The sequence below is a fragment of the Phoca vitulina genome, unplaced genomic scaffold (genome assembly GCF_004348235.1).
Source record: "Phoca vitulina isolate PV1807 unplaced genomic scaffold, GSC_HSeal_1.0 scaffold28, whole genome shotgun sequence".
Classification (NCBI taxonomy): Eukaryota; Metazoa; Chordata; class Mammalia; order Carnivora; family Phocidae; genus Phoca; species Phoca vitulina.
The window spans coordinates 18729257-18755346 of NW_022589731.1; the positions used below are offsets into that span (position 1 = coordinate 18729257).

General features: G+C 40.2%; 2 protein-coding genes across 6 annotated transcripts in view; one reads left to right on the forward strand and one right to left on the reverse strand.

Annotated features, from left to right (window-relative positions):
• Positions 1-90: 90 nt before the first annotated feature.
• IKZF5 (IKAROS family zinc finger 5) lies at positions 91-16792 on the reverse strand. 5 transcript variants are annotated; one of them, XM_032423095.1, is made up of 5 exons: positions 16675-16792; positions 15049-15197; positions 7577-7763; positions 5384-5566; positions 91-4196 (listed from the first exon to the last, which is right to left on the reverse strand). In XM_032423095.1, exons 3-5 carry the CDS (start codon positions 7707-7709, stop codon positions 3253-3255), a joined length of 1260 nt encoding a protein of 419 aa, XP_032278986.1. In that variant the 5' UTR covers positions 7710-7763; positions 15049-15197; positions 16675-16792; the 3' UTR covers positions 91-3252. The 5 variants fall into 5 exon arrangements, with proteins under 5 accessions (XP_032278986.1, XP_032278982.1, XP_032278985.1 ...); XM_032423091.1 differs by having other exon boundaries at positions 7577-7777; positions 16675-16791; XM_032423094.1 differs by lacking the exon at positions 16675-16792 and adding an exon at positions 16592-16666 and having other exon boundaries at positions 7577-7777.
• A 155-nt stretch (positions 16793-16947) lies between these two features.
• Positions 16948-26090, forward strand: part of ACADSB (acyl-CoA dehydrogenase short/branched chain) — a 32651-nt gene continuing 23508 nt past the window's right edge. Inside the window, exon 1 of the mRNA XM_032423090.1 lies at positions 16948-17075. Coding sequence (XP_032278981.1) covers positions 17034-17075 — 42 coding nt within the window. The 5' untranslated portion in view covers positions 16948-17033. The remainder of the gene's footprint in view (positions 17076-26090) is intronic.

A 26090-nucleotide genomic window follows, 5' to 3' on the forward strand; every position in this document is an offset into this window, starting at 1 on the left:
TACAGAGTCAAACCAATGTAGCCATAAAACCTTTTTTTTTTTAAATTTATTAACAGTTTACATACTGGAAAATTACTAAAAAATTGGATCCTAGTTTTTAAAGAAGAAAAATCGAGATCAATAGAAAGTGTTATTTTTTTTATTCATGTATTACAAAAGCAAAGCTTCATTCACAATAGGAACTACAGACTAGATATAGTTATTTCAGCATTGAACTGCTCTCTGGAATCCCTAAACAATATAGTGTTTTGCAACCATACTCAAGTTTTATGTTTTGCATACAAAATATGTTCTTTACATCAAAGTACATATTAACAAAAACAAGTTCTAGAAATCATATACCCTCTAAGACTATTTAATGAAAAAGTCCTTAGCAGGGAATTTTTTTTTTTTTGAATAATACATCCACTTGATAAATATTTTTGTAGAACTTAAAAGAGGTTTATCTCAACATTTCTTAAGTAATATTCCCTTTGTCAAACAATTCTGCAGATGAATGGCAAACACTTATTTCTAAAATGAAATAGCACTGGAAAATATTCAAAGTAAAAGTTTAGCCTTTACTTGAATTTCAAGAAGTTGTAGCTACATATTAGTAAAATCTGAAATGAAATTATTCCCTGTTAATCTCTTCACAGTTTCTTAAAAAAATATTAGTGGAGATAAATTATCTACCAACTTTAAAAATCTAAACTTATGTTCACTGAACAAAAATACATTTAGTTTCAGAGCATTGCCTCTTAACAGCAAAGTACTATAAATAGTTCATGTTCAACTTTTCCTAGCAGCTCATTTCTATAAAATATTTGATTAAAAATAAAATGGGAGAAACATATTCAACACTTAATGGAAGATAGTATCATCTTTCCATGTATAAAATTTAACTGAGAAAATTTAAATAAAATCCTAAATCTTTTTAAAAATACAATACTAAAAAAGTTTATAAGGTAGATTTGATTCAAAAACTTTAGTGCATTTAGAATTAATTGTAGCTCTCAAGCATTGACACCTTTGGAATACCAACTGTGCTCTTTTAAGTCATAGGAAAATTAGAATTATACATTCTAGTTATAATTATGAAAAAAAGATACTTTGTTTAAATTAAAATGTACCTTCAAAACATCTATCTTTAGTTGCCAGAAAAAAAGTGTCACTATTTGGCCCAGAATATAGAGTTAATAAACTGGTTTTAACAAGAGGGTTCTTTCTCTTTAATGAAAGCTTTCATTTTCTATCTTGGGATATTGCTTTTATGTGAAGAATAAAAGTGAGAAGGAAGAAAATAATTACAAAACCTTCCAAATGACAGCAACCTGTTTCTTTCTGGCAATAAATAAATACTAGAGCCAAGTTCCACATTTGGAAATGGTTGCATTCAAGCTGATCTGAGCAATGAGTGATTTAAGCAACAAGAGAAACACAACTGTAGATTCAGAAGCCTCAGATTTGACAAGGGAGAGAGTTATTTATAGTTTCAACAGACTCTTTGCTGCTCTTTGAACAATGCTGTTGAGGTTAGTTTTGACTGGATATTAAACCACGAGAACTCATTTTAATGGCTCTCTAGCATTTGGAAAGAAGGGCAGAAGATCCATTAACTTGGCACGTGGGGGTTTTGGTGAACGCCTATCGTCAACATTTCCCTTATTTGCTATAGAAGAGTGTAAGTCCTTTTTGCTTCATAAATGCTTCATAGTTAGGGTATTCTCTTTAAGAAGCCAATTAGCAACACTTTCAAGATTTGAACCAAATTAAAAATGAAACTTTTCCAAAGTACACAGAAACCAACAGTTAGTAACAATATATTTTATTGTTTGACCAAGCTCTCTTAGAATGAGCTAGTTATTACACAATATAAAAACAATAGCCTCCTATTCAAAATTATTCTAGATTTAGCAAGTCATATTTTTGTAAACAAATTAAATATCACATTTAAATGCATTTTGTATCTACTTTCCCACTTTTGTACCCTTTCCTACTAAGGCGACGATTCAGTCTCTAGTTTTGTCACTATCCATGAAAAACTGGCAGAACTGCAAATAAGCATTACAAGCTGAATTCACAGAAAATATTTTAATGGCCAATTCTGAAGGGAAAACCAGAATTTGTTTTGGACACACGTTCTCATTTTTTTACGTATTACTTCACCATCCTATTTTCCCATGTGTTTCTACACCCACCTCTTCTTGGAAATTACAGGCAGTAAATGGATATTGGCAGGAAATGGAAACTTCAGAGATTTTTTTTTTTCTTTTGAAGGACTGCATTTCCAAGGAATAAGATGGATGACTACCACTGTACTCTTTGGTCATCAAAGGAATAGGAGGAATAACAGATTCTCAGTATACTTATCAACCTCACCTGACACTAATAACGTCAGAGTGAAGAATTTAAATGAAAGGTTCAAATTAAAAGAAAAAAAAGGCATCTTTAGAGATAATCCTGATATTTCTAGCATTTCATGTGGTTTTTACAATAAACCAGAATAAAAAGAATCCAATGGAAAACTGACACATATTTAAACTAGAAACTGAACAAACAGGTGTTTTAAGTATTAAACCCATTTTTCAATTTAGGTTTCATTTCTTTTCAGAACTTTTGCCTCTTATTTTTATAACTTGAATTTAAAAAGAATGACCTGTTTTACATTTCCCCTTAAAGAAAAAAAAAAAAAGAAGGATCTGCTACACTAAATAGCTCTGTGATTATCAGGTGAAATGAAAGTACTGTGAACATTCAGCAATGTGAATGAAACAGCACACTGACAAAGAACGAGGTTAAAGGCAATTCCTCTACTAAACACTGAAATAAACTGTAATAGACTTTGTAAGAGACAGTAATTCTACCATGTTGAAATATGGCAGAAGTAATATCTAGCTGAATGTATATGTTGAAATACAAGAGTATCAGTAAGCTTTGAAGTGTTTATGGACCATAAGTATGGGAAATTTAAATGAATACCTGTTAGGATTATGATTGCACTCCAATTCTCAACTGTCTAAGTGAAAGGAAAAAACAGACACCAACGTGTCTCACTGCTCTAATACATAAATGAGCCTGACCAGATCTCTATAGAAAAAAAAAAATTTTTTTATTTCCACTGTCAAACTTATATTCTATAAATATATAGACTTTAAATTAGCAGACACCTTATTAGGAATGACACCCCCCAGAAAAAAAAAAAAAACAATAAACAAAACTATAAAACACAAAAAGGTAAAACCAAGTAAAGCATAATGTGATTATTTTCAATCAGTGTTGGTTATGCTGTCCCCTTGCAAAATGACAGGCAAAATCATACTTGTTTTTACATTTGCAACCACATATGTTACACTGAAAAGGATTTTCATACCCATGACATCCCATATGAATAGTGTAAAGGATATTGTCGGCAAAGTACATATCACAGTGCTGGCAGTGGTGCAGAAGCTGCGGGTCCTGGACCGGGAGGGTCGGAGCTGGAGTGCTCGGCTGGCTGTTTCCTATGCTGGGAGTACTCGTGTGGGCACTTGGTTCACTGCTCGGACCTGCCACCGGACTGTAGTTCCTCTGACTATGTGACGGCCGAGGTTCCGGGCTCGTGGGAGAGGAGCTCTGAGGAATACTTGCGGACACGGCAGCAACCACTGCTTGGGCAGAGGGCTGCTGCATCATGAAAGGCTTCTCGTCAGGGCAGGGAACTACATCAGGAGATGCAGGGTTTTGGTTTTCTGGTGGCAAACTAGACAACTGTCCTGCCAGGGTTGAGAGCTGATTTAAAGGGTTGTCAACCATGAGTTCTTGGGGGTCCCTTGGTAGGCCACCAGTTGATGTGGTTTTTGCCATACTTTCATAGGAGTCAGTCTGGATATTTGGGATTTCATGGGTAAAATCGTTAAGGTAGTCTGGCTTCTGAACCACCATGGAAGGTGGACTTAAATTGATTAATGCTCTTCTGCTATAGCCCAGATTGCTTGTTTTCTTCTGTAAAACTCCCCACATTTTCTTGCTGCTTAAGGAAGACCTAGTACCTTTAATTGGTACCATTTTATGCTTGCGCCTTCGATGATGGGACAGGTTACTTCGATCACTGCAGCGGAAGGAACATAATTCACATTTGTATGGTTTTTCTCCGGTATGGGAACGCATGTGGGCTTCCAGATGACGCTCATAAGCAGATGCAAATGGACATAAGTGACATCTATGAGGTTTCTCACCTGTTTAAAAAGAAAAATGGGGGAGAAACTTCAAGAGTAGCTCATTTATGGAAAGTTTCATGTGTTGTCCATTCATTAGACTTAGAAACTGATCGGGTTTCTTTGCGAAGAAACCTGTCAACTTAAAGCCTTAACTCATCAGCAACAATTTGAGATCTATAGATTTGTTCTATTAGTATAGTGTAGAAATTGTTATGGCTTCAACTGGCATCTGGGGAAAGAGTAGCAAAACTGACAATAATATTCCCTACATAATAATGATTTTATCAAAAGTATGCGTCAGTTATATGTTTATGAGCACATCCATACATGAACACTTCTTCATACATATTCACACACAAATACCCCTTCCTCAGGAAAAAAAACAAAAAAACTTTTCTAAAAAGTCCTTCTATTAAATAGAAAGCTCAAAAGGGAAATGAGCTTCCCAATCCAAATATGAATTATGCAAAGTGTTCCTTCAAAATGGCCAGTGCTTCACCTCTACCTTCCTCCTCTCCTCTTCAGTTGCCAAAAGGGACAACTGTAGTCAGTGCCATTAGCTGAAAACGGCGCAAATATGTAAAATAAATATTTGGAGTCATTAATGTAACAAGTAAGTACTGAGTCCCTACTATGTGTCCGACGCTCTGTTAGGCTCTGCAGGCACAAACCTGGCCCTGACAGGAGCCTCGTCCTCAGACACAGCATGAGACCCCACGGGCACACAAGTGGGACGCCTGACCAGGTCTTGGGCCAGGGCAGGGCATAGTCAAGAGGGCTTCTCAGAAGGTGGGAGGGCTGAGGTGAGCCCTAAGGATTAGCAGTGCAGTCTGCAACTGTATAAAAGCCTTGTCCCTGGTCGGCAACTGAAACATACTTAGGATAAAGATAAGAACATTTTATCACTTCACACTACCTTCAGCATTAACCTGCCCAGCCTTAGAAGCAGACAGATGGTGAGAGAGGATGTGGATCAAGAAGAAAGATGGCTAAGGAAGGGGGAGCTCTAGAAGGGGCCTTACTTCCCATTTGTATCTTGTTATGCCAATGTTTTCAAAAAAATTGAGTAACTTCTCCATTTATTCATACTTTATATCAACCTTCAATTTTAAACTATCAGAACTACTATACATCAGATCAACTTGCCTTCCTTGGCCCCTCTCCTGCCCCCAAAGAAATGCCTTCTCCAGCCATTTCGCCATTACCTGTGTGGATTCTAATATGTTCGATAAGCCGGGCTGTTCCTTTGCTGGCATAGTTGCAGTACCGACACTTGAGCTTCCCATCAAAGGTCCTTTCAAACCCGTCTACTAACATTCCTGAGTTTTCATCCAGGGAAACTTCAACAGATGGGTGATCAAGTCCATTCTGATCACCATCTGTTCCAGCTATAAACAAAGTGTAGCAAAAAAATTATGCATCTCAGAATCAACTCAATTTAGCATTTTAGTCTTCAGTGGTAGACAATCTTTCATAAATTGACAGCTTACTTAGCACAAAACCTAACTCAGAAAATACAGACTTTCTGAACAGAGGTTAATTTCATACGAAAGCAGTATTCTGTTGAGAACCTTTTATAGGGGGACCTCAAATTACTTACACATAAATTTTATCAGTCCTCAACATACTTTTGAAGAAGAGAATAGGGTATTATCCTTATGTGACAGGTCTGGAGAATGGAGGGGAGTAAACAGTAATGGCAAAGCAATACACATTTAAGATCCTAGCCACTTCTACAAGTATTATAATTGGCAGTCATGATAATTTCCCCAAATCCTAACTCAGTTTACTGTCGTCTAAAGCAATTAATGTTGAGTTTTGCCCTGTTTTATTTGGTTTATACATAGTCTAGATTCTGGGATGCATTTAAGATCTTAAAATTCTAACTAGGCACATAAAGGAAGATACTATATCTGATACCTCTGAATGTTAGAACTGTAAGAATTTGAAAGCTAAAAGATATCTGTCTAGCCCTTTGCTTTTAATTTAACCCAACTACTTCTTTGTATCTATAAAGAAATTGAAGGAGCAAGTGCTCATATCAGGAAAACCAGCAAGCAGTGGGGACTACAACCCTGGTCTCTTGAATCCCAGTCCAGGAATCTGTAGACTAGAGTTTCAGGAGGGACATTTTTATTCCTACAACTTCTTGGGAAAAACACTTCTACTCTATCCCCAGGAAATAGCAGTACTAGTATGAACAAGTCAAGCCCCTCCTCCACTGTCTCCTCCCCCGCTTCACCAGAAGACAAGTGATTTTACTGGTTGGTGCAAATCCAATATCCAACGGTGCCACTACATTGGAGGGACAAGGCTCGGTGTCCCCATCTTCGATTTCTCTCCCAAGCCAGTGACTCTCAAAATTCAATGTGTATATTAATCATGTGGGGAGCTTATTAAAACACAGATCCTGATTCAGTAGATCTGCGGTGGGGACTGACAATTTACACTTCTAACGAGCTCCCAGGTGATGCCTGGTCTCTGCTGCTAGTTCCTGGACAACAAGGCCACAGACTATCTACATCAGGGGTCAGCAAACTTTTCCCATGATGATAAGATACTAAATACCTTAGGCTTTGTGGGCCATCTGTTCTCTACCAGATCTACTCGGCTCCACTGTTATAGCACAAAAACAGCTCTAGGAAATATGCAAACAAGCAAGTGTGGCTATGTTTCAATAAAACTTTATGGATGCTGAAGTCTGAATTTCAATTAATTTGTACATATTAGAGTATTCTTTTGATTTTTTTTCCCAACCATTTTAAAATGTAGAAATCACTCTTAGTCTGCAGGTCATACAAAAACAATTCGCAGTCCAGATGGGGCCCATGGGCTGTAGTCTGTTGACCCCTGAGCTACGTTCAGGAACAGATTCCAGTCTGTGTGGTAAGCAAACCAGACAAAAGTCTATCTGTGGCAGGCTCAAGAGGGTCGCTGCTTTCCCTATTCTGGTTCTCTGTCTAGAGAAGTAAACATGGTCAGCCCTTCATTTCAAGAGAGAAGAAAAAGAAACCCCTATTGTGTTTCTGGTCTAATCCAGATTTCTCACTGGCCAAATCCTTTGTGTAGTGAAGCTGATGCTCTCTACCCCCATTGGGTTCCTTGGGTCTACTGTTAGCTAATAGAACTTAGAAGATGGGAAGGATATTTAGAATTCCTAACCTTCCAACAAGACCATAATGCCTCTCTAGACTATGTTAGGCCCTTGTGAAGTTTCATTCTCCCTCAACAAAAATCTGACACGTTTAAAAAGGAAAACAAATTGCCCTGTGTCTTTCTAAGTAAAAATGGAATGATTCACATTAGTGAATAGTGGTCTTCACCGTATGGATAACTACACACAAGTATTAATATATTTATGAAAAATGAATTATTTAATAGTATTAAGATGAGTCTACCTCCCTGAAGAGCCTCTGCTTCTTTGTCCCCACTAACTGATCCAGAAATCATGTTCACATGATGAGTCTGCTGAGTCAGATATTCCTGGAAATCTTTCACGAAGTCCAAAGGCTCTGGTTTCTTTTCACCCATCTTTGCTTTATCCTTTTTTTTCTTTTTTCTTTTGAAGTTTACAGTCTGTTATGCCTAGGGGGAAAAAACTGAAATAATTTCACACTATTTAGGGAGATCCAGTGTATATCAAAACAACAGTGACAAAGGTTACTATGTACAAGGCACTATACAAAGCACAGAGAATACAGTATTGCCATTAAATATCTTATCATCTTCTTGGTGAACTAGAGAACACACAGAGAAAATTGTGAAAATTTACTATATTAATATTTAAGTAAACTGGGACCAAACTCAGTCTTAAGAGGATGGAAAAAAATTACAAAGACTGAAAAAAAGAGAAAATAAGTCCACATGAAAGAAACAGGCACAGCAGCAGGGATTATCAATGAAGGAGACAGTTTAAAAAAAAAAAAAAAAAGTGGCTCAATCGAGGCCAAAGAGAATTTTCTAGATGGACATGTTACATATCTGTGTTGTCCAACGGAGCTCTCCTTGCCACACACAGCGACGAGCACTTCAAATGTGGCTAATACAAATGACCTGAGTTTTTTATTTTCTTTAATTAATTTAAATGGAAATAGCTACATATGGCTAGTGACTATCATTTCAGACAGCAAAGGCTCTCAAATCATAGGGTTCGCATGAATGCTCTAGAAATAGGTGCTCTAGAACAGGGGGGTGGCAACCCTTTTCTGTAAAAAGGCCAGACAGTAGTATTTTAGGTTTTGCAGGTCATGAGGTCTCTGTCCCAACTATTCAACTCTGTCATTTTAGCTAAAAGCAGCCACAAATAATGTGTGAACAAATTGAGTATGGCTATGTTCCAAAATAAGGCTTTACAGAAGCAGGCCTTGAGCCAGGATAAGCCTATAGGCTATAGTTTCCGGACCTCTGCCTTGGAAATCCAAATCACCACCTCTACCACCACACATCATCCTATTCACTCTGAGAATGAGGGGAAAAATTAAGAACGAAAACAAAAAAATGAATCACTGAACACTACATCAAAAACTTATGATATACTATATGCTGGCTAACTGAACATAATAAAAAACAATAATTTTAAAGAAGAAAATTAAAAAAAAACTAATTCTAAACTACATATGCACCCCTATGATTATTGCAAAAAAAAAAAAAATTTCTGATGCTAATGTAGAGGAAAATCTCCTATGAGATTTTGTAATCGCAAACTAAACTGGTCTTCACATAGGTTTATGGCCCAAATTCAGAAATCAAATAACCAAAAAGTTTTCTAGTAAGAACAACCTAGGAGACAAAGGTCTTTTCTCCCAGTAAAAAATTTTATGCAAATGTATAAGGTCTTTTTAAATATGTCTTCTGCTCGGTTTTTTCCCTAAACTCCAACTATTTAATAACTAATTTCTATCTTAAAAAGTCCTCATCTTTAAAAGCCAGTAGAATGGAATCTAAAGCTAAAGATTAGTCACTTCTCAACATATATGCTGAACTTTTTCTCAAAGCACAGCATACACACAGAAGAGCACATAAATCCTAAGGGTAGAGAGCTCAACAAGTCATCACAAAGTGAACATATCCATGAAGTCTGACCGACATCAGGAAACAGAAGGCCACCAGCATCCCAAGATGGACCCTTCCAGTACTGGTCCCCCAGAGCCCCGGCAAGGGCTCCACTACCCTGACTTCTGAAATTGCTGTCACAGGGCTTGCATATATTCACCTTTAGACAATGCAAAATGGTTTTTCAAAGTGCTTATGACAATTTACACTCCCATCAGCAATGAACAAGAACTCTGTTCTTCCATATCCTTGCCAACACGCAGGTATTTTTTGCCTTTTTCATTTCAGCCATTCCAGTGGGTGCATGGCGGTATCATGTTGGTTTTCATTCCTATTCCTTGATAACTAATGAAGTTGTATACTTTTTATGTTAATTAGCCACAGAGATACCCTCTATTTTCATACCCAGTGAAATATCTGTTCGTCTTTTGCTCATTTTTTATTAGGTTTTCTGTCTTTTTCTAGTTAATATCTAAGAGTTCTTTATAATATTCTGGATATGAGCCCTTTATTAGATATGTATATTTTCAGTGTCTTCTCTCACTCTTTGGTTGCCTTTTCACTTACTTAAAGATAACCCAATAAACAGAAGTTCTTAACATAGTCCAATTTACCCATTTCTTTCCTTTACATTTAGAGTTGTGTCCTTGCCAACATCTTCCTTGAAGATGTTCTGCAGTTTCTTCTAAAAGCTTTACTATTTTTTTTTACCTTTCATATTTTTATCTGGAACTGAGCTTTGTGTATGTATACTGTGAGGTAAGAGTTGAAATACACTTTTTTCCAAAGAGAGAGCCAACTGTTTAGCAACATGCATTTCATAGACCAGCCTTTCTCCACTAGACTCTATTACCACCTTTCTAAATCAGGTGATTCTATATATGTGACCCTATTTCTGGATTCTCTATTCTGTTCCACTGGTCTATTTTTGTCTAGCCTCACACCAATACCACCCAGTCCTAATAATAAAAATCTTAATATCTCAGTCATTTAAGTCCACCAGTTACATTTTTCTTCTTTGAGAATGTCTGGACTACTCTGAGTACTTTTCAGCCTGTTTTCCAAAGAAAGAACTGTGGAGTTGAGAAATGAGAGGGCTTCACCGACAGCACGTTTCCCAACTGACAGTAGCTTGACTGATGTTTTAAGACCAAAACTTCTGTTTTTAACTAACTTAACTAGCACTCTACTAGGTATAGACTAACCCTTGACCATGTTCCTCCTATAGAGTGCTGTACTGTACAACAATGCAGTGATATTCTAGGAACTAATGAAGGGCTGTTTTTGGTTTCCCTTGTTTACTGGCCCCGGACTGATTTATTTAATTTCTGTATTTCTTGTCTTCCTCTCTCCTCACAGTTAACTTGTTCTTTATTCTGAACATATTTATCCAAATAAGAATGTACAGGTGACCAAATTTTCATTGTTCTTGAACAATGCAACATTTGTGAACAGTTCTTTTCCACCCTTCTTAGAAGATGTCTAGGGGTTTTTAAAAGGTATTATTATCACTACCACTTTTCACCGTTTTCTAGAAAACTGAGGCCACTGAAAGTCTATCCTTTGGATGAACAGAGTATTACAGTATTAGGCCAAACTTACTAGCTTGAAGACTCTGAACAGAAACTTCTCTCAGCTGTAGTTTCTTATTTTGTAAAATGCAATAATAATACCAACTGGCAGTGCTGTTTTAAGTTTTACAAGTATCTATATGTAAAGTATCTCCCAACACCCGTAGCATATGGCATGTTCTCAGCTATTTGTGCAGCAAAAAATGGTTATACCTCGGGTCAAAACATTCCTCTGTCCCAGATTCAGTTTTTTTCCCTTTTTCTATCAATCAGCTCATCAACTGAGCCTCGTAAGCTCTCGTTTTAGTTATAATGAAACGAACATGGTCTACCTTCATCTCAATAATCCATATAGCCCAAACTGTAATTTCCCAAACTCATATCTTATTTTACTCTTTTACACTACCTCTTTAAATCACTTGCTTTGGTCTGGCTCAACTTTCTTAATTTTAAGGATTACTGTTGGTTTCTGAACAAATTTGTTTCAGTTGCTTTTTCTCATCTTACCAGGCTTATCTGAACTGGTTCTCTCTGCTTCCAAATCAGTGTATTACTATTTGTTCTGTGACTACTGCTGATTCTGTTCATTTGTCCTTTAAAATTTGCTCTCTGGGGGCACCTGGGTAGCTCAGTCGGTTACGCATCTGCCTTCAGCTCAGGTTGCGATCCAGGGTCCTGGGATCAAGCCCACATTGGGCTTCCTGCTCAGCGGGAAGCCTGCTTCTCCCTCTCCCACTCCCCCTGCTTGTGTTCCCTCTCTCGCTGTCTCTCTGTCAAATAAATAAATAAAATAAAAAAAAAAAAAGTGCCCCCTGGTTGGGGGGGGGGGATGTGAGCCAATCAGATTATTAAGAATAAAATCAACAATAATCTGTAGAAGATTAAGATCAACAATAATCTGTAGTAACATCGTATCTCAATAAAAGGAAAAGGAAAGAAGGACAACAAAACACACACGGGTGGGAAACAATGTAAAAATATGCATTAAAAGGTAAGAAATACAGCAGTTCTAAAATGAGTTTCAGAAAAAGAAATGTAAACAAAGAGAAATGGTTTTTTAAAAAATAGCAATCAAGAAATTTCCAAAATTAAAGACCCCTCTCAGATGGAAAAGGACCATAGAGTGCAAAACAGTATATGATAATAAAACACTTAGACACATTTTGAAATTTTAAAACCTCAAAGAAGACAAAGAGAATATAAAACTTCCTAGAGAAAAAAAGACAGTCCACCCACATAAGAAAATCAGATTGTCATCTGAGTGCCAAAGGCAACACTAGGGGCAAGAAAATAACAGTAATCATTTATTCAAATTTGGAATGTTTAACTTCCTCGAGCTGATAAAGGATATGTTCCAAAAACCTACACCAATTAATGGAGAAAATTTAGTTGCATTCCCTTTAGAATCAAGGATAAATAAGACCAGGATGATTGCTATTACTACTGCTATTCAACACAGTATTAAAGGAAGAGGCCCCCACAATAAAAGGAAAAAAGTAAAAGTATGAGGATTGACTGGTAAGGCCCTAAAGATTGTCTGTGTCCTAATTATAAAAGTTGTAATTAATAAAGAAATCCTGGTATTTACTTTGCAACTTAGCATCACTTCTTGCTAATCAGTTCATATGAAAACTGACATGTTTCCACTGGAAAATATCTGAATATACTTTGATAGGCTTCAATAAGCAAGATAAATCCTACCAATTCCTGATTAGAAAGCCTAACACTGCTACGGGAGAACATGTGACAGTGCAGAAAAAATGCATGAGATTGCCAGTAAGCAAGCAGAAGAAAATGGTATTTTTACACATGCATCTCAAGTTTTAAGAACACAAATGAGCCTAATTACTTTTGTGGATGTAATGGCTGGCATATTTTGACAGTCTTGGCTATTATCACATTGTCACATTATAAATTTCACTGCGTTCTCTGCCATAAATTGTGTGCTGATTTTCAATCATAATGCATGATGGACTTAAAAAAAAAAAAAGAAAAAAAGAATGCCAATGAAAAAAGGGAAGATAACATTATAAATATGAAAAAAAATCTGTTCTTAAATTAAGAGTTTTAAATATATTGATATGGTTTTCAACCTCAGACATTCTGCAATCACTTAAAAATTGTCATTCCATCCCTAAGCATTTTTTGTGCTTACCTGACCTTCGTCACATCTCTCTCTCTCACACCCACCCTCCCTCCCTCCCTCTCTCTCTCTCTCTCTCTCTCACACACACACACACAAATACACACACCCCAGGACAGGCCCTTGCCTGAATGTGAATGGAGCCTTTGGTTCAAAATCCAGCTTTCTCCATCTCAAGTCACTATTTCTAAGCAACAGTAAATAGAAAAAGAACAGTAACTGTGAAACTACAGACTTCCTAATATCAAAAGAAAGTAAAGGTTTTATATCCAAGACATCTTCCTGTCTTTAATAAAGTAATCATCAGTCTCTGACTGAAAGTTTGGTTTTTTGTTTGTTTGTTTGTTTTTTTTAAGATTTTATTTATTTATTTGAGAGAGAGAGAATGAGAGAGAACACATGAGAGGGGATAGGGTCAGAGGGCAAAGCAGACTCCCTGCCGAGCAGGGAGCCCGATGTGGGACTCGATCCAGGGACTCCAGGATCATGACCTCAGCCGAAGGCAGTCGCTTAACCAACTGAGCCACCCAGGCGCCCAGTTTGGTTTTTTTTTTAAAGATTTTTATTTATTTGACAGAGAGAGACACAGCAAGAGAGGGAACACAAGCAGGGGGAGTGGGAGAGGGAGAAGCAGGCTTCCCGCCGAGCAGAGAGCCCGATGCGGGGCTCGATCCCAGAACCCTGAGATCATGACCTGAGCCACCCAGGCGCCCCTCTGACTGTAAGTTTAATCTAAGAACTCCACAAATCAACTGAAATCCAAAGATGCCCCTAAGACCCTGATAAATTTAAAAACCTTTGCAAACATACCATAAAAATCTACTTTAGGACATCAGCAAACTATGTTTTTACTGAAGATATCTTTTCCATGAGCCACGAATTTAACATCTTGGAGCTTGTTAGCCAAAAATAACTTACACAAATTTCAGTATGTAAGATCATGTCATCAGAAAAAGAAACATATTTGAGTTCTCCAATTTTATTGCAGATTTGGGTGGTGTATTCCTAGTCTGATCTACTCTTTCTACTAAATGATATCTAATTATATCAACCAGAGAATTATTCCCGTACTGTATGATTATCATTCCTTATGATATAGCAAAATTTTTTAGTCCTCCCTGTGATTACCCTGATCAAAGTTAAGCTGGGTCTAGTATGGGATTCTATGAGGTGTAGGTACATGTCTGTATAAACTGGGTAGAATGTACCTGAACTATTTTTATGACAATAGTTTCTCCCAAATTATCCATTCAAGGCTCAAAAATAAGGTTCTTACAAAACAACCAGACGCTACCTACACTAGTGAAGTAAAGAAATATTTAAGAAATAAGTTTTGCTATCCCAGAAGAACATGAAAACCTCTTTACCTTTAAGCCACTAACTTAAAACTATTCTCTGACTTTCCCTGGTTTCTGATAAAGGTTTTATTTGTATGAAGTCTTCTGATATTAGTTCTTCAGTCTCACATTATAAATGGGAAGTTGTTGATTCACACACACTCTCACACACACACACACCCTCTTAACCAGGAACTAACAAAACAGGCACCATGATGTGAATTAGAAGACAGCCACAACTATGAAAGAGCAGTGACACAAGAACTAGAACATAAAACCTACCTTCTTCCCAAAGTCTATCTTTTTTAAAAGCTATGGGAGAATTTTGAGAACAACATGATTAAGGAATAGAAAGATCTATTTTACTCACCTACCATTTGGGGGTGACTAACCATAAGGTAGAATACTTACCAACTAACTTACTTATACAATAGCTTAATTTGGCGGTTAGGTAGGCCTCTACAAATAAAGTGATTACAGTTCAATAGATGTGCTTATTTTTATAGCCCAATAATTATGGTCACTGAAAGATTTACTCTGCCATATAATACACATCAATGGTGAAGCCCGACAAATGAGGACTGATTTAAGTATAGAGAGTTAACATGAACCTTCAAAAACAATTAGAGCACATTTCCTCTGATTACAGAAAAAAAAAATTCCTTGAACGCAAAAAGGGACATTATGAAGCTTTGAGAGATCAGAAAAATAACGTAAAAGTAAAATAAAGTTAGAAGATATCCAAAACAGGAGCTACACACTCTAACCTTTTCACCCCAAATCAGTTCCTCTTTTTTCTTGCCACTCCAACATTGATGAAATGTAGAGTAATCGAAATTTACTCTGGAGACACACCAAGGGACTCCAAAAGGCCATGGAGGGAATTTCAACTAAAATTGAAAAGCCATACAGAGGTCTGCAAAGAAAGCACACCACAAATCAAAACCTTTATGAGAAAAAGTTAATTAGCATCTATAGGTTTAATAAGCTAAGAAAATAACTTCTACCAATTTTACCATTACCAGAAAAGAAAACTAATCTAACAGATAATCAAAGAACAAAGCAACAGGCTCAGGTCAACAAAGCTCCAAAGAATCACCAAAGAATAACATGCACTAATTTGACTCCCCATTCCTCCCCCTTGGATTTCTTAAGATTTCATATTTGGCAAACTCTTAATGTCTTTCTTAAATTTAAGTTATTAATTTCATTTGTGCACAGTACTGTACACTTAAAGGGTCAGGCTTAGTATTGAACAATTATAGTTGCATAAAAATAATGCACTAGCCTTGTAGGGAAACATTTGTGGGAAAGGGTTAGAAAGAAAACCTCCAGGCACCCCCAACAAGGGAACATTTGATTCTCATCTTTATGATGCTCTCTATCACAACCTCAAACACAGGGTTTTCTGGAAAACAGTTTGAACCCCTAGGAGCAAAAAAAAAAACCCAAACATCTCTCAATTCCCTGTAACGATTTCCCAACAATATATTAAACTGTAGCTGTGCTGAAGGCACGTCATCAATTAAAATTAAATGGAATTTTAACACCATTTGTCCAGACGTTTAAAATTTTGTTTTAAATAACTTTTGTTTCTTCTAAACTGAATTTCCTTAGATCTCACAATTTAAAGTGTCTTTACTTCTTCTACCGCTTGTCACTCCTCCTTAGGGTTCTGAACAGCACATTAAGGGGACACTAAATGGGCCACGTGGTTGGTTAGTGGTAGCTGGAACCGGTGTAACTTCAATTTAATTCACAATTAGAGGAGCATTTAATAGGTGCACGGCTTGGCTACCCGCACTACAGTTTACCGAGAGACTTAAACCTGTACGAACCTGAATAGGTCTTTGCTGCAAAGCCCTCCCCAAACCTCACATCTCCGCAGAATTAGAGTGCACAAACAGTAGAAACTAACCCAGGCTGGACCATTAGATAACAGACAGAGGTTTTAAAAGTCCTCCCAAGTAGCAGCCCAGGACTGGCGTCTGGGCAGCATCCTCATCAGGATTCGGAGCACCCAGGAGACTCGCGCCTCCGCTGACCCCCAGGATCTGGTACCCGGTGAAGACGCAAACCTCGCGGAGACCCCCACACGACCACCTGTCAGAGCGAGAGGCATCTCCCTACCCAGGAGTCTCCAGCCCCTGGCCACAGGCGCCGCTCCCTCGGGGCTCCCGGAACCGAGAGACCGCACATTCTGCACTCGGGCCAGGAACGTCCCGGGTCGTGACCCTGCCGACTGACCGACCACGCCCAACCCTCCGCTGAGACTGAGTCCCGGGTGGGGTCAGCCGGCCCGCCGCTAACCCGGCTCTCGCCTCCTGCCGCTCCTTCTTAACCGTCCTGCTCAGCTGTGTCGCCACCGTCCGAGCCGGAAGCCTGCTACTTACCACCTGACCACCGCACCGAGTAACTCCCACTGCCTTGTTTAACGCCGCTGTCGCCGCCGCCGCCGCTGTCTTCGTCACCGTCGCAGCCGCTGCCGCCGCCATGTTTGTTGTGTCTCCGATTCTCTTCCCGCCCCACTGCCTTGTTCAAGTCTCGCGTGAGCAGTACGCAGGGCAAAGGCGAAGAGGGGCCTGTATGTCTGTCTTGGGGTTCCGTAGGCACGAGGGGGCGGGGCCAGGGCGGTGCTCTGGGGGCGGGGCGGGGGCGAGGTCCTGGCTCCGCCCCCAAGCGCTGGCGCGCGGCCAGGAGGTGCTGAGTAGCGACTTCGTCGGGTCGGCACAGCAGCTTAGACTCCCCACTCATGGAGGCAGCGGCGGCTCGGCTGCTGGCTGGCAGCGCGCTGGTGAGTACGATAGCGGCGGGTGTCCTGGGGGTCCGGGACGACCTTGGCCCCGGCGGCGGTGGCTTCTCCTAACGGGACCCGTGAGCCCGCTGCACGTCCCGGGTCGGAGCCTCCCTCTCTCCGCCGCGTCGCGACCCCGATCTCCCTGCAGGCCTCTGGCGGAGCCGGCCTCCTCTTCTGTTAGGAGGGGTGAGAGTGGCAGCTGGTGAGAAGGGGGCTGGGAGCTGCTCTAGAAGCTTCTTTGCCGGAGCAAGCAGCGTGAGTGGAGTCGGAGAGCCATGGTTGCCAGTTGTCCTTTGCAAGCCATTGGGCCCTGGGAGCCTCGGAGTTTAGGATCTTTAGGGGCATTTTGCAGAGATGTCACCTCTCCGATGCCACGTTTCCCCAATTATTACATTTCACCCCACCACCACTTTTAACTAGAAAGATAGTTAAAATGCAGGCACAGTCTCTTTCTGAGCAGAGCGTTTCCGTGTCTTCTCTTCTGCGGCCCTGCTCCAGCGTTAGGAAGGGACCTCAGAGTTGGTCAGACTTACCGACCAGTTAGAGAATTCCCTCTGCCCCTTATCATGAGATAAGTCATGAGACTGGGGCCCAAGCGTCTCCCGTGGGTGAGCTCAGCACGGCTCAGGGGTGCCCATTCCCTCCCGGCTTCCTTGAACTTGAGCTGAAACTTGCCTCCCAGGAATATCCACCTGTTGTACCTAATTCTGCTCTCCCGACTGGCCCAAACGATTCTTTGATACTTTGTCAGGGTTTTCTCATTGCTTAAACATTTCCACTAATTCAGCTCTTCCGTCCTAGGGCATGCTTTCCAGAAAACCGTCACACATTTGAATACCTCCTCTTCATTGTCAACTTGACTTCTGCTTAGCTGTAAACTTTTACATTCTTTGCATTTACTTTAAGAAATTAAAAGCTCTTCATAGTGCTACTTCAGTGAGTGCTATGCCCAGAGGCAGGACTCTTTTTGTTTAATTAGAGGTAGTTAATGTTATTTGATTGTTTTACGGGCTTGGGTTATTAAGAAAATTACTAAAGTCATATTAGTATATTGCTGCAAACAAATAGGGGAGAGAGAGGCCCTTTGGAAGCTGGGTTTAGATTTTAGGAGAAGAGAATTGGTGAAAACACTGCAGCAAAAGGGGACTTGGGGGTATTTTAAGGAATGCTGGAGTTTATCCTTCGGATTGTTGAGAACCATTGAAGGTTTTGAGCCTTGGAGGTACAGAATCAGCTATAATCTAGGTTTATTGCTGTCACAGCAGGTGGCATGGAGGGTAGAGAATTGCAAAGTAGGGTTATTGCAAAGCCCTGCAAAGTAGGGCTAATTTTGGTCCCTCTCAAAGATAAATGGAGGGGCACCTGGGGAGCTCAGTAGGTTAAACATCTGCCTTGGGCTCAGGTCATGATCTTGGGATCCTGGGATCAAGTCCCGCATCAGGCTCCCTGCTCAGCGGGGAGTCTGCTTCTCCCTCTCCCCTGCTCGTGCTCTCTCTCACTCTCTCTCTCAAATAAATAAAATCTTTAAAAAAAAAAAAAGAAGAAAGAAAGATAAATGGAAAGGCAGAATTTAGTGAGAATTTACGATAGGCAGAGAGAGCATTTTACATCCTCCACCCGATATCCTCTTCCTATTAAGCAAGTATTAGTGGCTTCATCTAACAGATGAGGCACTGGGAGGTAATGAGTGTTCAATGTGCTCTTCTCAGCCAGCAGTAAGATCAGAGCATGGGCACTCAGTCATGCTTGCCTTCTCAGGAAGACTTTGTTGTCCCTGAAATACATTGGACCGAACCTGCCCATTATGGTTGGGCAATCCAATTTGTAAGGAATTGACTTGGTCACCCTGTGGTTCCAAAACATTTTAGGCAACTCGATATTTCGCAAGAGAGCATTTTAAAAAAATATTCTTGATGTGATATTTCCTTGTTCGGTTAATCCTATAAAGGTCTGCCAGTGGCTGGAACTGCTAAACTAGATCTATAGCTTGTTCAGCTTTTTGCTATTCAAGAAAACCGGCAGCACTTTTTTTCGGACATTATGTGTATCTAGGCAGTGAGAGCTTAGTACATGCATAAGCAGAAATTGTTCGTGTGCCATAAACCCAGGCCCTAGAGTCAGAGTACTTGAGTTTGAACCCTCTCCACCACCTCGTAGCAGGACAACCTTGAGACAAGTTACCGCCCCATTCTGTACTTCTCTTTGCTTTCCTGCAAAGTGGGGAGAACAGTAGTATTAAGGGAGATGTTAGATGTTAAGTGCTTGGAACAGCTCTTGGCGCATAGTAAATACTCAGTAAACGCTCACTGTTAATACGGGCAGAATCTATTACCAGTAACTCCAGGAAGGGGTGGGGGGCTGGGGTGTCTTTGCTCTGTGCAAAGTACTCTGATCAGCGTTAGGGGTCTGTAAGTTTACAACAGGGTCTTAGACCTCAGGGAAGTTACATTTTTAATTGGAGAGACCAGGTTTATGTGTTAAGAAATGCCATTAGGACAGTAGATTTTATTTATTGCCAGTGTTAAATAAATAGCATGGACAGATGTGCTTATAGAAGGAGGGGTTGGAACTGAGCGTCAAAAGAAGGGATGGCTTAGGTATAGGTAAAGCAGCAGAGGGGTGGAGATTATAGGCCAAGGAGATGTATGCGCCAAGGTGTAGATGTAGGAATATACTGCGCTTGTTTAAGAAATAATTATTGTAGGATTGCTGATGTGATAGTTTGCAGGTTGATGGAATGAGTTTAAAAGACAAGTCTCTATCATGTTAAGTGGTTAGGTCCATACTTGTTCTGCAGCGGTGTTGTTCTAACAGGGTTGTCCACAGTCCCAGATAACAGCCCTTTTGTTTACTAAAATACAAGCATTCATAATGTTATTATTCATCAGTACAGAAATGGCAGTGGTTTTATTGCAAATGCAAATAGGACCTTGTTTCCCATCCTTCTTTCTTTCTGGTGCCAAGAAGACTAAGTAACCTTAACGATCTTCTCTGGCAGCTGTAAGATGCTTTCTCCTTTCTTTCAGGATCCTTTTATACCAGCCTTGTCTTGAGCTTACATTGCCTTGACTCCCCCTTTTCCTAAGTGCTAGACCAGGGTTTCTGAGTTTTGGCACTGTCGACATCCGAGGCCGGATCATTCATTCTCTGTTGTGGGAGGCTGTCCTGTGCATTTAGGGGATGTTGAGCACCCTTGACCCCTGCCACAGCTAAAAATGCCTCCAGGCATTGCCAGATGTTCCCTGGGGGCGAAAGTGTGCCCCTATTCAGAACCACTGGTATAGACCTGTGCTCCGCATGTACTCCTCAAGAGTGGGAAATTGGGGCCTTTCTCCTTATAACCTGGTAGAAAATTATCTCTCATCCTACTATTTGCCACACCCAGTTTGTTGACCAAAGAAATTGATTTTCAAGATTTCAGCAGAAGCCATTGAGATTCCAAGCTGCTGTTTGCCCAAGGGTCCTACCAGATAAAACAGTTAGTGCCTTGCAGAGGGAACCCAAAAGGTTAGGTTCCACTTAGACCACTTCAAAAGTTCACCTGTGGTGGAACAAGCCCTCAGCTAAGGTGGTACCACTGACGGCTAGAATGGCAGATGCATTCATAAAGGAGAACTTGAGAAGATTTGGTCATTATCTTGAAATGGAGGAATTAGATGGATGCCACATTTTCCAAATGGAGTGGCGCAAAGATTGGGGCATCTGGAGGAAAACAGTTTAGGGGGAACAGAAAGGAAAAGGATTCATTCTGCTTTAAACTCCAGACTTCTAAAAGTGTCAGTTAAACGTATGACTGGAAGCATTTTGGAAGCTGAGCAGGAAAGGGATCTGGAAACTGGTAGAAAAATCAGAGCCAGAGATATAGGTCTGAGCCTTTGGAGTATATCACAGACCATTTGGGGGGACTGTTGGCAGACAGGCAAAGAAAGCAAAGAGAATTAATGTGGGGTATCCCTTAGAGGAGGATTTGTGACAAGTGGGCTTTATTCAGAATTAGAGCAAAAGAAGGAAAAGGATATTTAAGTCCAGTCTTAAGAGCAAAAGTACCAGCAGATAGAGTAAAGGAAAGAACCCATAGGGAGCAGAGGCAGGATGTTTTGAAAATTGCAGAGGAACCCAGGGCCAGCTTTTGGAGATGCTGGAATGCAAACTGAGGCAGGGTATGAACTGCTTTAGGTTCCTATGCTCCCTTAATTCCTTTCAGTATCCACCAGCCGCTGCAGGCATTTAAGTATGCGACACCTGGACTGGAACTTCAGGTCTCTTGACCCCTGTGTTAACTGCTCTTTCTGCTACTAAACTGGTTTACCTGAAAAGGAAGCAGTTCCCATACCTGGTAAGATGCTGGACCCAAGTTAATTGCTCAATTAAAATTTATTTTAAAGGGCGCCTGGGTGGCTCAGTTGGTTGAGCATCTGACTCTTGATTTCAGCTCAGGTCTTGATCTCAGGGTTGCAGGTTCTGGCCCCCCATGGAGCCTACTTTAAAGAAGAATTGTTTTAAGTTCATTAATAACCCCATCTTGTAAGATTTCTTTGGAAATGGGGTAGTTTTGGAAAGAGAGCTTGCTGACCTGGCCAGGGCCACAGAAAGGCGAACGGGTCTCCTTTATGCTGATTCCCTGGCACTGGGCCCCGTCTTGGTTTAATTTGCCCTCTCCTAAGACCGTCTCTGTATATTCTTCTCCTAGAAAGTGGTGGCATTGTTCGGAACCAGTAGATACTGGAAGGAGGAGCCCCAGATTGGTGGAAGGGAAGGGCTGCCCTTTTTTTTTTTAATTTTATTTTATTATGTTATGTTAATCACCATACATTACATCATTAGTTTTTGATGTAGTGTTCCATGATTCATTGTTCTTTTTAGTAGTTCCAGAGAACCCCTAGCACAGAATCTACTGGTTATGGCGAAAGCAAGCAGAGGTCAGAGAGCTTCTGGTGGAGAAGTTTTGGCTCAAGGATAGGAAAGCAGAGAAAGGATCAACTTAAAATTTGAAGTGGTATATGCAGTACTTAAATCAGATCTTAAAATAGGTATCCTGGATTTAGTCAGAATTCAGTAAAAGATCTGTCTAGAAGATGGGAATCCTCCATTAGACAGTGGGAAAGAAGAACCTAGAAGTCATGATCGATACAGCAGCATTAAGAAGCAAATCCTCTTACCTCTGCTGCCCCCTCATCCTCTCGCTTTGCTGTAAGGGAAACTAGCTGTCTTTGCAGGGCTCTGCCTTCTCCTACCACAGAGCCTAAGTCAGTAGAAGAAAAATTGATTACATAATAGGGCCCTAGCTGTGTCAGTTACAAGTTCTGTGTTAAATATTGTCCCATAAACCTGCAGGACTATTTTTATACTATATTGATCCTTATATCCCAAGGAGCATAAAAACATTACAAAAGTCACTGTTTTCATTTTGATTAGGTTAATTAGGCTAAAGCAATAACAAGCAATGAGCATAATTAAGCACATTGGCATTTAACCTTGCCTTGTATTTATTTATTTTTTTAAAGATTTTATTTATTTATTGGTCAGAGAGAGAGCGAGCGCACAAAAGTGGGGGGGGGGGGGGGGGGGCGGCAGGCAGAGGGAGAAGCAGGCTCCAGTGTGAGACTGGATCCCAGAACCCTGGGATCATGACCTGAGCCAAAGGCAGACACTTAATGGGCTGAGCCACCCAGGGGTCCCACCTTGTATTTATTATGTAAAATCTTGGCAGGGAGGGCCTTCCCCTCTTCACTACTACTTCCTGCTGGAATAAGTCTTAAATTTACATGTTTTAGAAACCGTTGCAAATTATAAGAGATACCCTGTTTAACTTTTTATTCTTCTTCTAAATTGTTGACATAATTCTCATAAGCCATATGAATTTCTGTAGTGGTATAAAGCTCTAACATTTGGTTTCTCTAATTTTAAAGCAGTCTGTTTAATTTGGGGGGGTGGAGGGCGATAGAATTTTTTAAAACTTTATTTTCGGTAGGTAATTGTAGATTCTCATGCAGTTGTCAGAAGTAACACAAAGAGAATCCTGCATACTCTTCATCCAGTCTGCACTAGTGGTGTCATCTTAAAAAAATTCCAGGACAATATCACAACCAAGATACTGACATCGAGACCATCGGAAATCTCCAGTTTCACCTGTAAATGTATATATTTAGTCCTGTGCGGTTTCATTGCATGTATGTTTATGTATCTACCTCCACAGTCAAGCTACAGGACATTTCCGGCCTCACAGAGATCCTTTGTGTTCCCCTTGTTTAACTGCATGACGTCCCTAAGGCCTGGTGACCTAGTGCTTCGGTTCTCCAGTGTGTATAATTTTATCATCTCAAGAATGTCGGGTAAATGAAATCATAGCTCTGTAACCTTTGGGACTGGCTTTTTACATTGAGCATAATTCTCCTGAGATGCGAACAAGTTGTTGCCCGAATCAACAGTTTGTTCCTTTTATTGCTGAGCAATATTCCCTTCTAGAGGAGGAAAATCTTCTCCTCTTCCCTCTCGGGTCCAGGAGCTGGAGTCCGGAAATTAAACTGACAAAAAACATTCACTCGAAGAAAAGGCTTATCTCACCTGCGTGAGGGAGCCAACAGAAGAAGTAGCTGGCTCTCTCAAAGGTGAGGGTTAAGGGTTTCCATACCTTAGTAGGGACAAGGGAAGGGGCAGAAACGGATTCTAAGGGAAAAACAGGGAGGGTGCTTTTAGGAACGGCATGGGTTTTTAGGAGAACAGGCAGGAGATAAGAAAGTTGGTGATAATATTTGTCTATTCAGGTATTGGTACTCTTTGCACAAAACTCCCCTACGAAGGGATTTCCGGCAGCCTCCTTTCCCCAAACTTACTGCTTTTAGACAGATAAAGGAAGCTCTGAGAAGGCTTTTTTGGGCATCTGTTGAATCTCAAATGTTTTCAGATTTAAAACAACCTTTCTGTCAACCCTGGGGTTCCAAGCAGATCCCCCCCGCCATGAGCGATACACCGTGGGTATGTCACCATTCTCCCTGCGAGAGACAATCGGGTTGTTTCCAGTGTTCGGCTCTTACGAATAAAGCTGCTCTGCACATTTGTGCGCAGGCTTTTCTTTGAACTTAAAGTGCTCATTTCTCTGAGTAAAATGGTCAAGAGCACAGCTGCTGGGTCATGTGGGAAGTGCACGGTTGTACAGAAACTGCTGTCCACGTTTCCAGGTGGTCCTGTCGACTCCTGTGCTCGGCAGCGGCGGCGTGTGAGAGCTACTTTCGCCTCATTCTTGCCATCGATTGGCATTGTCACTATGATTTTTTTTATTTTAACCAATCCGATCATATCTCACTGCATTGATTTGCTTTTAAAATATTTTTTAGTTTCCAGCAGGATCGGAGGGAGAGGGATTCTGGTTTGTTGATGGTTAAAAGATCCTTCTTTTGTGGATTATACATATTTAATTATATCATAAAATAATATTATTTTACCTTTCCTGGGTCTGTAAAGTTGAATCAGTGCTGTGAAAGAGAAAACCGGAGGCCGAAAATGGTGTTGTTTGGGTTAAGGGCCCCAAGGCAGGGGACCAAGACTTAACACCTAACTTAACTGCAGTTTCAACCCCCCAGGAATGTAACCTTTAACGGGTCAACTTGGAATTTCCTGGTCCCACTAGGAATTTCCAGGTCCAACTAGAAAATGCAGAGAGACCCCTTCAGCTCCCCTTAGGAGGGAGGGCAGCCTTGCCTAAACAGTGCATTCCTTGATAACAAATTACTTTCTTTTTTTAAATGCCTTCTCTGCCTTTGAAAACCTTTCTTTTATTTAGCTCAGTGGAGCTCCCCTCGGCTTACTAGATGGGATGCTGCCCAGTTCACAAATCATTGAATAAAGCCAGTTAGATCTTCAAATTTACTTGGTTAAATTTTGTTTTTTAACAGTGCAAAAGGACATGAAAAATACCATTAAGATCCCTCTACCAAGGGTGAGCACTCTATCTAGCTGTAGAATCATTATATGATTTTTATGAGCTTGTAAGTCAAAAAGGACTTAGGGGGCGCCTGGCTGGCTCAGTCACTAGAGTATGCCACTCTTGATCTCAGGATCATGAGTTCAAGCCCCACACTGGGCACAGAGCTTACTTAAAAAAAAAAAAAAAAGGACTTAGAAAAAAATGAAATCTGTTCATGCAACTGATGTCATTAGCCAGTATTAAAATGCACATTAAATTAGAAAACTAAATATATAAAACACTAAAAATAAGCATGGGCAGATCCCTTTATTATCTTAGAGTAAGGAATGTCATTCTCATTAAAAGCTGGATGATGTCATCACCCAAAAAAAGAGTAATAATTTTGACAACATAAAAACCATAGACTTCTGCATGACAGCACAAAACAAGTATAAGCAAAGTCAAAAGACAAATGGCAAACCAGTTTTAAAAAATTGCAACCCCTGCCACCAAAGGGAGGATTTCCTTAACTTACGTAGTGCTCCTGGAAATCAGGGAAGAAAAAACAACTGAATAGGAAAATGGGCAAAGGACATGAGTAAACAATAAACAGAAAAAGAACTACAAATGGTTCTTAAACGTATGAAAAGACACTCAAACTCATAGGAGAAATACAAGTCTGAGAATACTTTGCAATACAGTTCTGTCCTGTCAGGTGGATGCAGAAGTCCAAAAGTTGGCCAGGATGCTGTGCTGGCTAGGCCCTCGGAAAGTGGGCACCCTTACACACTTACCAGTGGGGGTGGCGGTGGTCTCAGTGCTGCCAAGGACAATTTGGGAAGACTTATCCAAATTTTGAATTCAGTTTTTGCTCTCTAAAATAGAATTCCCACTTCCAATTTGTGCCACAGATAGAGTGCACAGGTGTGAAATAATATAGGTCAGAGGTCACTCATTGTAGCATCATGTTGCCTATCTTTGCAGTTTCCATGTCCGTGTGGATTCCCTGTGCCTGCACCATTAAATTGGGTTTTCTCCTATTAATCTGTCTCTTTTCAACTTGATTCTCAGTCCAGCTAGAAGGACCCTGAAGAGTAGAGAAAATTCTC